The 12427-nt window shown below is 36.9% G+C and overlaps 1 protein-coding gene across 2 annotated transcripts in view; it reads left to right on the forward strand.

Annotated features, from left to right (window-relative positions):
• Positions 1 to 12427, forward strand: part of LOC108710259 (chemokine-like protein TAFA-2) — a 147085-nt gene that overhangs the window by 37016 nt on the left and 97642 nt on the right. Inside the window, exon 2 of one of the 2 annotated variants that reach the window (XM_041586379.1) lies at positions 10513 to 10616. In XM_041586379.1, the coding sequence (XP_041442313.1) occupies positions 10534 to 10616 (83 nt within the window). In that variant the 5' untranslated portion in view covers positions 10513 to 10533. Of the gene's footprint in view, positions 1 to 10512; positions 10617 to 12427 lie in introns of those variants that run through there. The other variant, XM_041586380.1, reaches the window with a different exon arrangement.

Here is a 12427-nt window from a genome sequence, read left to right on the forward strand (position 1 = left end):
AATATTAGCTTTAATCAAAGATCAAGTACATTAATTCTTTAGCGCCTTAACTTATTTTTTTAATGCTATTATCTAAATTAAATATTTTGTACCTTTTAGTTTTAAACTTTTGTTAAATCACTAACATGCAAGAAGAATATATTTCAAGTGTTTGGCCTAGTGACAGAATAGGCAATGATAGAGAATTTTTGTAATTGTCCTGGTACTTTCTCAAGAGACAGTAAGTGTCATATACTATGTACCTAAGAGTACATGAGACTGTAATTGACCATTGTTTTGCACTCTGGAGTGTTTTAGTGGCCAGATGATATAAATATTGCTATGTGGCCACTCTCATATATGGTCAAACTGTTTATTATCCAATTAGGTGCCCAGACAGTTGCCCCATATTTGGCCAACTTTACAAATATTTCTAGTGCAGAAGTTATTTTAATTAGAAACCCAATGTACTGCTTTATTGTATACATAGGGACTTCTCACCCCCTGTGGGTGGCATGTGTCTCCTCAACCTCAGGGTCACTACCAGAGGTCTGGGAGTTTGAAGGTTCTGTGCAGTATCTTGGCTGTTCCTAGCAGTTCACTCTTCTTTACAGAGTTTGCTGATGTTGTTCTTGGGATCTGTTTGAGACATTTTTCAGCTAGGGAATCATAGCCCCAAGTGCTCCCATCACCACCGGGACCACTTAGTTCCTCTTTCACCCATCAGAAGGTATGGATCAGATCCAGACCAAGTGCTGTCTAGTTCTTCATATTCTTAACCTGCTACTGCGATGTTTACTGTTTAGGTGATTGCTGTGCTATGCTTCTAGGTCCTGCAGCCACTTTGCATTGGTGTTATGTGTCTTCTCTTTCTCCCATGTGTTCTTCCAGTAGCATTCAGTTTCTGCTTTTGGTGGCAAGTTGTGAAAGCAGTTTTTCTTTACTATATTAAATCCAGGCTCTCCTCAGGTCCTCCTCTTTTTAAAGATGTCCTTTTGGGCTCCCAGCAAGCCTCAGACCTTTCTTCCACCTCCCAGATCACTTCCCTGCCTGTATACAGGTCAAATGATGTCACAGGCAAAGGCAGCTAAAGGTGGCCATACACAGGGATCTGTGCCCCCGATATGCCCACATTGAGCTGGGCAATATCTGGCTGATCTGATTGTGGGCCCTAGGGTGCGATGATCGGATCAAAATGGAGGCGATACGGGCGGTCGGATTGCGAGACCACATCAATGAACAGATGTGCCCGTGATCCGACTGCATTTTTGTTACCCTGCCTGATCGGCATCTGCCAGATATCGATCAGGGACGCCCGTTGGTCTGGATGCCCCTTGGTCTGTTGGCAGCTTTTATCGGCCCGTGTATGGGGGCCTCTAGGCACAGAAGCTGGCTGGTCTGAATGTAATGCAGGCAGAACAGGATAAAGAGTTATTTGATCGCCTCCACACTCCCCTTGGAAAAAATGACGTCCTCAGTTGTCTGGCCTTCATTGCTTTCATTGTATATGGATGCAGATAGTGGTGCTTTGTGACTTTAATATATTTTATTTTTGCTAAATACGTTTTCTTTCCACATCCTTTTGGGCTTATCCACTATGTACCAACTAAATTATTAATGCTTGTTTGACAACACATGCAGGAGAATATTCCTAATTTCTAAAATGCTAGAAAACTGCTGGAGGGCTTAGCTGAACAGAGCAGCTTTGATTCCAAAGCAACTGATTGTATTAGTTTAGAACCATTTATTAAAGTTTCTGTTATATAATATTGTATTGTTAATTTCATAGTGCCAGGGGCATAACACGAATCACTGACTTCAGACTGTATTGTTTGCTGTCTCCCTAGGCTTAAAATGAATGATATATCCTATTGCAAATAACTCGTGGCAAAAATGTGCAGTGTCAGTGTTGCTTCTGCTGTATATAACATATGTTTTACATGTTGCCACAAAGTATAATTAGTGTGAAGATTAAAATGTAATCAATATACCAGATAAACAATATTACATAACTAGTGGTATTCCAAATGTATTTTGAATGTTTCTAATTGTTTTCTTCTTACAACAAGTGTGTTTGCAGTTGCACAGTGTTCTATACTTGTTGCATGATAAATGCTATTAATTGCAGGTTTTTGCATCCAAAGCCTTCCTTGCACTTCGTTGTGCTCGGCACTGCTGCCTTCATCCCACTTTCTTTTACAATTTATGGCCAAGTGAACTCATTTGGGAGGCAGGTGAAATCTGGAGCTACCACCAACTCCAAAGAGTTCCCAAAGTGGCCTACGTCAATTGACTAAGTATACTTGTGCTATAAGAATCAAGCACACCAATCATTTTACGCTGCATGCCAGTGATGCCATCTGGACTTAAAAACATTTCAGTTTGTGAATTTTGATGCATCAACCGCAATTGTATTAGGTGTACTACATGTTAGTGTAATAGGCAGAATAGAGATTTCAAAGTTATGCCAAGACCCTCTCAGCTGGAACCTGTTGATTGTGTCAGAGGAAGGGTGCACGCTGAAATGGAACTCTGAACATACAAGTGTTTAGAAAAATGAACAGGTGCCAGTGATTCTGAACCATCTGTAGGATTTATAAAATGCAGCACTGGTACAACAAATGGTAAGGCAAGAGGGACATGGTATTTTTCTAGTTGTGTACTTTTTCTAGTCAAGTGCCACTGGAAAATCCCAAATATAAAAACTGCCATGTTATTCTGTTATGCACTATATTCTGTAATGATAAATGTGAGGATTTTTGAGAAAAAATATATATATAAAAAAAATACACCTTACTTCAAGTTGACTTACTTGAAGCTCACCTATCTTCACATAAAGGGGCAGATTTATTATGTGGTGTAAAAAAACAGAGGCATAATCCACCAGACATCGCCATATAAAAAATGGAGGATTTTATTTCTTTGAGCAACTTCTGCCAGAATTTACAAAGGTCGAAAGCAATATAAAATAACAGCAGAAAATCAAGCATTCACATGACATAATATAACACACACCTTGATAAATTTACTATTTATATTACACAGCTTTTTACACCGTTTTTCTATTGAATATAATTTTACACTGCATTATAAATAGGCCCCAAAATGTAGGTTGACATTAAACTTGATCCTCTCAACTGTTCTCCAAAACCTAACTATTATATTTATCTGTGCAAAACTGTATAATGTTTATTTAATACAAGTATGCCATAAGTTGTGCAATGCTTCCGACCTGCTAAAGTTTAGATTTTCATTTTTAAATCCAATAGAGAAACTCCAATGTAACAACAATACATTTCACTTTAATCTAAGGTTGGTAATTCTCTCTGGGGCCATAGCATATTTATTCAATCTAATGTCAACACTTACTATTTATTTTTTTCCTTTTGCTATTTGTATAACTTTTCATTTATCTTTAAACCATTTTAAAGTCACCAGCACAATAAATGTAAAAGGGGCAATTTTTTCTGAAACTGAATATGTTGTCCTCATGTATATACATTGTTGTTCCCAGAAGAATCATGGTTTATTTCTTACTTCTTTCGCACTGCCAAGATCTGAATGTTGGCTACATGAAATAACTGCCAATTTAATTAGCTTCACAACTATCACTTAGGCTAATTCCATTAGAAACTGTAATTAGACGTGAAAGCACTCAATGATGAACATTTAAACAGTAATCAAGAAAATATAATATTTTTGAATATTACATAAGAGAGTTATAATTATTGTTATGCAAGTCTACTTGGTATTTTAACTGTGGATAAAAGTGTTACCCTAAGAGACAATTAATATTGGTTATCAAAATATTTTCATTATAAATTGAATGAAAATATAAGATACTGAAGCCTTACTATTAAACAAAACACGTGATTAGTGATGAGCCAGCGAATAAATTCGCAAAACGGGCGTGAAAATTCGCTGACGAAAATTCGCCGGCGTCAAAAAAATTGTGGCCACGTCAAAAATGGCTTGACAAAGGGCCTGCGTAGCCCGAAACGTTGCCTATGGCATTTAAGTAAAGGTTTACAAATTTTCAAAAATACCGGAGTGCTGCTGCTTTATTCACTATATGTATGCGTTGCCCTGGCAGGGGGTACGGCATGCACCCGGGGCTGCAAAGAGCTTAATCCGCTTTTGAAGCACACCTTATCTACATTTACTGGCCACGTCAAAAATGAGACGCCGGAGCCGTTTTGCAAAAATCTCGCTAAAAACGGACGCGCTCTAAAATCCGGCCAATGGCGTAAAAAAAATGTCGCTGTTTCGCAAAAATCTCGCAAATTCGCCCATCACTACACGTGATGAAAAATTACCCTCTGTTGTCCTCATGACATTCTCCTGTAAGCACATTTTGGGCAATTCCCTCCGGCACATATGATATATTTGCAGTTAATGCACTGGATACGTTTTTATAACAGTTTATAAATATGTTTAACACTGCCAAAACAGAAACTATTACCAGAATATTTAGATGGACAGTCTGAATATAAGAGAGCAATCCAAGGAGCCACTGGGGTTCAGTATGTTTAGTACTAGAGGAACAGATGCAGATAAAAATTCACAGTGGGATATATAGATAGATAGATAGATAGATAGATAGATAGATAGATATATTGTACAAAACACAAAACAATTTTTCAACATAGTTCCTACATAAAAAATAAAACATCTGCTTTCTAGAATCAAATATGCCTTACCTAAATATTTTTGTTATAAGGGCAGGGCTATAAGTTTAATGCAGAGTATGTTGTATCCCATCTAATGTATAAGAGTACATGTTCACTGTACTTTAATATTACTAACACTGCTAAGCTCTTTGAAAAACTCCAAATGCCAAATTACACACAACAACTCCCAAAACACCATATGGCTTATTATAATTCATGTTTTATTTGAGTCTCTCTTCAGCATTGCAAAAAAAAAGTACAAATTATGGGTATGAGATTGTAAAATGAGCACCATTAAAATTACATAACAATGGAAAACAAGATATCTTACTAAATATGACATGTCATACAGTATGTGTTATTGTGTTTGTAAAATTAATATTCAGTGAAGCTAGTGGTGTATTACCTACATGGGGAGTTACAGAAGTGACAGCAAAAGAGATTCTCAAGTTTCACTATACATGTACAGTACCTTTACAGGTAATGGAAGGAATCTTTTTAAAATCCCTCTGTAATCCTGCTGAAATATCAAGTGACAACAAGAAATGAGGTTAATACTGCATGCAGGGTCTGATGCCGTTTGAACCAAAAGTAGTCGTTTTTGGTAACATAATAAAAAACACAGAATGAAAGACTTAGATTATATTTTTATAACTATAAGAAAGACAAGCAGAGTTTCTTCTGCAAGCAAAGCTGCACTATGTTTGTAGTTTTAAAAGACATGTTTATAGTTGTGTTGTACCAGAAGTTTCAGAAGTATTCATAGCTTGCATTGCGCTCGGCCATACAGGTAAGGCAACTAGTTTGTTTTATATTTTCATCCAAACATTTATTTTCAATTTCCAGTCCACAGAAGCCAACCTTTTTTTCTACTTCTAGTTTGAAGATACTGCTTCTACATCTAGTTTGAAGAACAACTGTATGTAAACTATTAAGAAAAGCATATGCACTGTGAAAAACAGTATAATTATTATTCTTATGTTTTGACATTTCAAAAACATATTATCACACCAGGAGGAAGCTTGATTGACTTTCATGCTAGAGAGAATGTGATCATTTGTTCATCTGTACTTTCTACTGGGATTAGCACCTGTGAGTCAGTTACAAAGGAAGTTTATTAAATTGGTACCCTAGCTACAGCAGCTATAATTTAATTTTAGTCACCAAGGGTAGTGGCAAAAATGGATAAAATAATCATTCTACTTTAAAGCATGAAATTATGGAATTCCTTCCAATTTTAGTTTTATATATATGCATTTATCTATCTCTCAATCATTTATCTATCTATCTATCATCTATCTATCTATCTATCTATCTATCTATCTATCTATCTATCTATCTATCTATCTTTCTATATGCAGGTTTATTATTTAATTTGGATCACCATACCTTAAATCTGCTAAAAATTACAAAAAAAAGTGACAAAGATAATGATTTTTTCTGATTAAGGTATTCTCCTTTTAACCCATGTCATGTAAAAAGACTGCCTACACTGGGGCATATACAGTAAGTATACATTTTCTGGTGTTTGAAAAAAAAAAAACAATTAAATTGTAGTCAAATAATTACAATTTGGGAGGTTAAACGAATAGTACATCACCCTCTTTTTATCAGTTGTTTCAGAATGCTGGGTTTTAGCAATACAAAAAATACTTCTCTCATCTATTCTAAATCTCAGTTCTATTTTAATCATTTTTCTGAGTAGTATCTGCTTTGCACTGCTGTATTACTGGGAAACATATCATGAGAGCAATGAGTAAGGATACCATTAAGATACTTTTGTGAGGTTGGCGTGGGCCGGTCAAACCATTATGCCAGCATGAGCAACATCATACAATCTTGCCATGGACTTTATTGCTCATCTACCTCCTTCTCTATCCTTTACCAAGAACTTCCTCCTTTCAGATGTTCCTGTTGCATATGATAATCTAGCTCACATGATTGCTTCTGGATTGCTACTAGAAACAGCTTGGATACTCTTCCTTGGCACAAAAGACTTGTGGTCAAGTAAAGAAAATCTTCCCCTCAGTATTCTGCCAGAGATAAATTCTGGTTATCTACTAGTGACCAGTGAGAGTTCCCTCTCCAAACCTGGATCTTTTTATTTATTGGTCCATTTCCTATCCTTTCATTTCGTTCATTTGTGGAAATGTGCAAGGTAGTGGCAAATATCTAGTGCCTTTTTAATGTCTTATACTGGAAAAAATACGGGGACAATGAACAATGATGCCATAAGCCTTAAACAAATAAGTGGGCTTCCCAGTGCACTGGGGAAAAATATGATGATGCAAAACACAGGTATGTTTTTTTGTTATAACAAACTGCATTATGTTTATTGCATTCAGAAAATCTTTAGATCATTTTCCAAGACAAGGGTATATATATATATATATATATATATATATATATATATATATATATATATATATATATATATATATATATATATATATATATTTATTCATACATCAAGCACACATCTGTGCGATCTGTAATGTGGAAACCAGTTAACTGAAGCATACCTGTGATGTGAGAAGTTTAAACTAGGATGTCTTGATTTTGTATGTATTGCTTAAATTTTATATACATTTTGTATGTAACATGCTATGTGAATTTTTTTTGCATAATGGCCACTTTGTGGGGTATTGCACAATTATCCACAGTCCCGTTTCAGAATGCAGAGACTTCAAGAATGTACTCTGAATAGAATGCTACCTGCATTGTGCAGCACTCCACTCAATAAGGGTGTGCAGAGGAGGCATGTAGGCATCTCCCCCCTGCCCTATAATGTACCTTGTATGTCATTCAGGGGCACAAAGTATGGAGTAACAGGACATGCAGTCAGCATTGGGGCTCTCTCTTTAGGGCTGTGCTGCATGTGCTGACACTCAGTTTTTCATAGAGCACCAGATTTTTTACCTGGTACTTAAGTGGAGGGCACAGAGTCCAAGTGGGTACACATGCCTAGAAAATGAGCACTAAGTGGAACACTCTTGTGCTCTTGGTCATGAATAACCCCTACATTTTTTATTCATTGACCTATGGCCTTTTACAACTCCATACGATATCACACATGTAAAGGCTAGTGGTAATAGACCAGTAGTTTACCTATTTAAAATTCCTTAACTAGGGAAGAAGTATGGGAGAAATCCATTGCTAATGGCTTAAAGACCACTGTAACAAATGATCCAAATAAGAAACCCCTCAGAGCACAGATACATAGCATGTATTTATCTCTTACTTTTACTTACACCTGTTTTTGAAATGATGGGAAGAATATATTAGGCTTACTGCAGCAAATCTGTAACTTAAAATTGAATGCATCTTAACTATATTATGTAATATACTATAGCATATCCTTCCATGTACTCTGTGTGGTGACTTCCAATTTCCAGAGATTTTGTCAAGGACAAATGTCAGATACACTGTGTAGTTGTAACAGCTTACCCTGGTGGTCTAGTGGGGGGACAGCAGGGACACCTGCCGCCCCCTCGGCGGGGACACCCGCCACGCGTCCATCTTCATCCTGTGCCTGGCGGCGCGCCTCTGTTGTATTTATAGGTGCATGCGCTCTGGCGTGTTGATGCCAGCGCGCAAGGGCGCGAATTTCAAATATATTTAATGGGGTATTGTATCGTTTTTCACTGCCCGTTATAGGATTTTTTCCTGGTGGTGTTAACTTGCTACTTCTGTTCTTGATTCTGATTCTGACTACCTGTTGTGACCCCTGCCTGTTCCTGACAATTCTGACCTCTGTATCCTGATCCATTGCCTGAATTCCGACTATCCCTTAATCCATCTATTGATCTCCTGGTTTTAAACCTTGCCTGACTGACCTCGCTTTGAGCTTATGCTCACTTTCTGCGTGCCTCGACCCGGCCTGTTCCGATTACGATTCTGTCTAACACCTTGAACCACGACCTTCTGCCCAAAGACTTTGCTAACAGTCGTGCCCCTCTGCCTATCCAGAACCTCTAGCCTTGCACCTCTCGTTTAAGTCCTGGTGGCATCCAAGTAGCTGAGGGCTCCTCCAGAGGCCAAAGGCGGTCACACTACTGGTGAAGCACGAGCCGAGACCAGGGTCTTTGGCATTTGTTCTGGTGTTGGGTGCCGACCGTGACCACGAGTAGTGCACAAAATAAATGCACAGACTGAAATAAACAAATTTAAAAATTCTCTTTTTTTCCCTACAACTCTGGGAATAACAATTCTCAGTAGCTGTTGTTGCCTAAAGATATCTGTACATACAATGGGATTTTATGATTACAAATCGTGTTCTTTTGCCACAGGTTTCCGTAAAACAATCAGAAAACGAAATTCAAGAAAATATTGGTTGCAAGCAAAGTTCATTGGCATATGTGCCTTAGAAAACAGATGCAGTTTTAATAAAACACCAGTTTAAAATTTTACGAATGAAATAATGATTGTGCAGGTTGTTGTTTGCTGCTAATATCCTGTTTGGACAGATTTCCAAACTCACACAATACAGAAAAATAATTATGTTTTTAGTTTGATAGACAGGCTTGTAAGTGTCACTGAAAAATAACATAGCAAGTTATAATACTCATATCTCAACTGAAAACCTTGGTCTTACCAGCAATATAAAATTGTATAATATTCAATTCTACACAGGGCACACTTATCAAGGGCAAAAACATCTCCCTCAATCAGAGGACCAGCTTGAGAATACTTGAGCTGGATTAGTAAATCTATTAAACAAAACCCTAATGTAATATTGCTTAACTTGAGAACAAGGCGCCTGAGAAATTAAATAAAAGTAAAAAAGATTAAATCGATTAAATAAAAGAGATGACTCCAGATAAAACAAGAATAGATCTTTACAATGATAAATATTGTTAACGTTGGTGTAGATATTTTAAGATACTCCACTAAAAGTGGTGAACTGATCCATACAGTGCCTGAGCGATTGGGCCAAAAGCATTGAATATTGTTGTGGCCATACATGTGTATAGCCACTTTTCTATTGTTCACATTGGCTGCTCTTTACTTCATTTAGGCAAATCAACAAATATTATTACTCAAGACAGATAATCCACTAGGTCCAAACTGTCCTCTGACATGGCATAAATGTCCATACATGGCATACACAGCCAATTTAAGTTAAAATATTTTTTACTAAATGTCTCTCTTAAATGTCATGGATAAGTAGGTCAATCTGTATAAATGTATGTGTACTTTGTTTTCAGACCACTGTCCTTATACCTGCCAATTGCACTTGAATGTCTGAAAAAAGTATGTGTTTTATGAAGCAAGATATGCATTTGTGTGTACTTTGTGGCACATCTAGTTTGTATTCACCTCTTCTATGGCAATTAGAAATAGGTAACGGACATTTTTGGACATTCTGACGTTCACAGTGTTCAGCCTCACTACAGCAGTGGTTGAACCACCCAATGTGCTCTAGGCCCAAGACTTATGTTGCCCCTATATTAGAGATTTGGGTCTGCTCACTGCTCTGCATATTTATTTACTTATGTGGAGGTATACATATGGATGACATGTGGGTGGCCATACACACAAGTACAACATGTAGTGAAGTTATTTAAATGCAATGACACTTCTCGATTAAAACAAAATCGGCTCTCGCATGCCCTAACTTAAATGAAGGTAAAGATACCTGGTGCACAGAGGTAGAAGTTCGGCCGGCTCACGTATGATGGAACTTCCTGATTGAATATATTTTTCTAGATACATTGTCCAAGTATTATTACATTTTGCGGGTTTTGACTAGAGTTTTTCATTTTGGAGTCAGGGATATCAAATAGAAAAAGAATGCTGCATATATAGCACTGTAATGATAATATACATTTGTTGTTTAAAGATTATTATTTTTTTTTTTTAGGCAAACATTTTTGGATTCTTGATGTCGCCTGATTGTTTCTTTAAAAGGAAACCTTTGTGTTTTTGCATGAGAAGGGCCTGTTACAGCAATTCCCGAGTAATAAGGTAAGCTTTCCATTATGTTAAGTGTCAGGTCCAAGCTGCTTTTTAAAAACCAGATTCTGTAATGAGTTCACTCATTTTGTTTTCTAGTAGATCTCCCTTAACTAGGGGTTCAGGTCATTATACCTGAAAACCTATAGCTTTTTGCAGTTGTTCATCATTGTGTTTCCACATTATTGTATCTCAGTTTGCTCAGTTTCAGTCACAGGGGAATCAATCAATCAAACAAACGGGACATATCCGAGTCATGAGAAAAGAATTCATGTGTTAACTCTTAAACAGTGCAGTATATGCTAAATAAAGGCATAAAGAAAACTAAAACTAGGATAATAATAGATAGTGTGTGTGTATATATAGTATATAGATATAGTATAAACAGTGTCACAGGTGCTGACCAAAGCCTTCACATGTGACAAACTTTAACTGTGGATGGTGAGACCTATGAACAGAGCTATTACTAGAGGTGACAAGGCATTGTCTATAACATTGTTACATTAAATTATTCCAAGATCAGGCCGATCTTCATATACAGTACAAACATTTTAATAACAGATTCAAGGATACCATATTTTAGTTTTTGTGATGAAAAGTAATCGTGGTACAGGAGTATATACAAGAGTATATAATTCTGATTTCGTTCTTACATGCTCTAGTAATGTAAGTGTCTTAACCTGTAGGGCTTAAGTGTTAACTCCTTGTCCAGCAGTCCTGTTGGGGTACCTGCCCTACAGGTGCAATATCAAACAGTTATATAGTTATTAGCACCATTACCTGCCTGCACGATGTGGCCAAGCTTGAATTTACCTAGCTTCATTGGCCAAGGTTTTCTAATTACAAAAGGTGAAGGGGAAGGGCAACTGCGGGTTACACCTAATCGACAGATTGATTTTATGAACCCAAAATATGTAACCAGTTGGTGTATTCGTAAGAGATATAAGTTGTTGAACAGTAAAATACAATTTCAAATACAGATAGTTTTTTGATGGATTCATTTTTCTCTTTGGAATATACATTAGTTCAGTTGATATTGGTCTAGATTTGTGCTCTTTTAAATCTGTCTCTCTGGTTTTTCTTCATGTGCCCTGTGTCAATCCTCCTTATAGATTTTTTCTTGGATTTTTTTTGTCTTATTTTTTTTGTCTTATGGCTTGTTGTAAATGTTCTGTTTATGTGGATTAAGCACACAAGCCACCACTTCCATTTGCTGCACTGGCCTGGAGAACTGAACCTGCTTAATGACATAGGTGCCATGTTATAGTATCTGGAAGGCCCTCATCTGCTTAATAGTTCATGTATTGCACAATAAGGTTCTAACCTTCATGAATCATGAATTGGGCCTGATTTATAACTGCTCTTGGTCCTTGGTGCCTTCTGAGCATCACAGATTAAATTATTTGGTAGACTGTGTCCTAAAAATATGCTGTTAAATATGGTGAAATTCTGATTAAATTGAGGTCTAAAAGCTTGAAAAATGCAATCTGCCTAACTAGAGCCTATTCTTTATTACAAGAGGATGTCAATGTAAATGACATGACATAGCGTTTGGGGTAACCCCCCCATTGGTAAAGTGCACCGTGACTTTTATGTAGGAAAACTTGATCTCATGTTCTGTATATTATAGCCCTTACTCTGTATCTATACCTGGCTGTGTGTCCTGAGACCCAGGGAAGAATAGCTCCCTGTGTCTTGTCTTTTCTTCTTTCCTGTCTCTTTTTAACTTCTTCTCTCTTATTTAATTTCTTAGTTTCACACTAACTAAATTTCACTGTTTATGTTTGCCGTCTTTGAGAGGGGGTTCTGAAGACTGAAAACTT

The sequence above is a fragment of the Xenopus laevis genome, chromosome 3L (assembly GCF_017654675.1).
Source record: "Xenopus laevis strain J_2021 chromosome 3L, Xenopus_laevis_v10.1, whole genome shotgun sequence".
NCBI classification, from domain to species: domain Eukaryota; kingdom Metazoa; phylum Chordata; class Amphibia; order Anura; family Pipidae; genus Xenopus; species Xenopus laevis.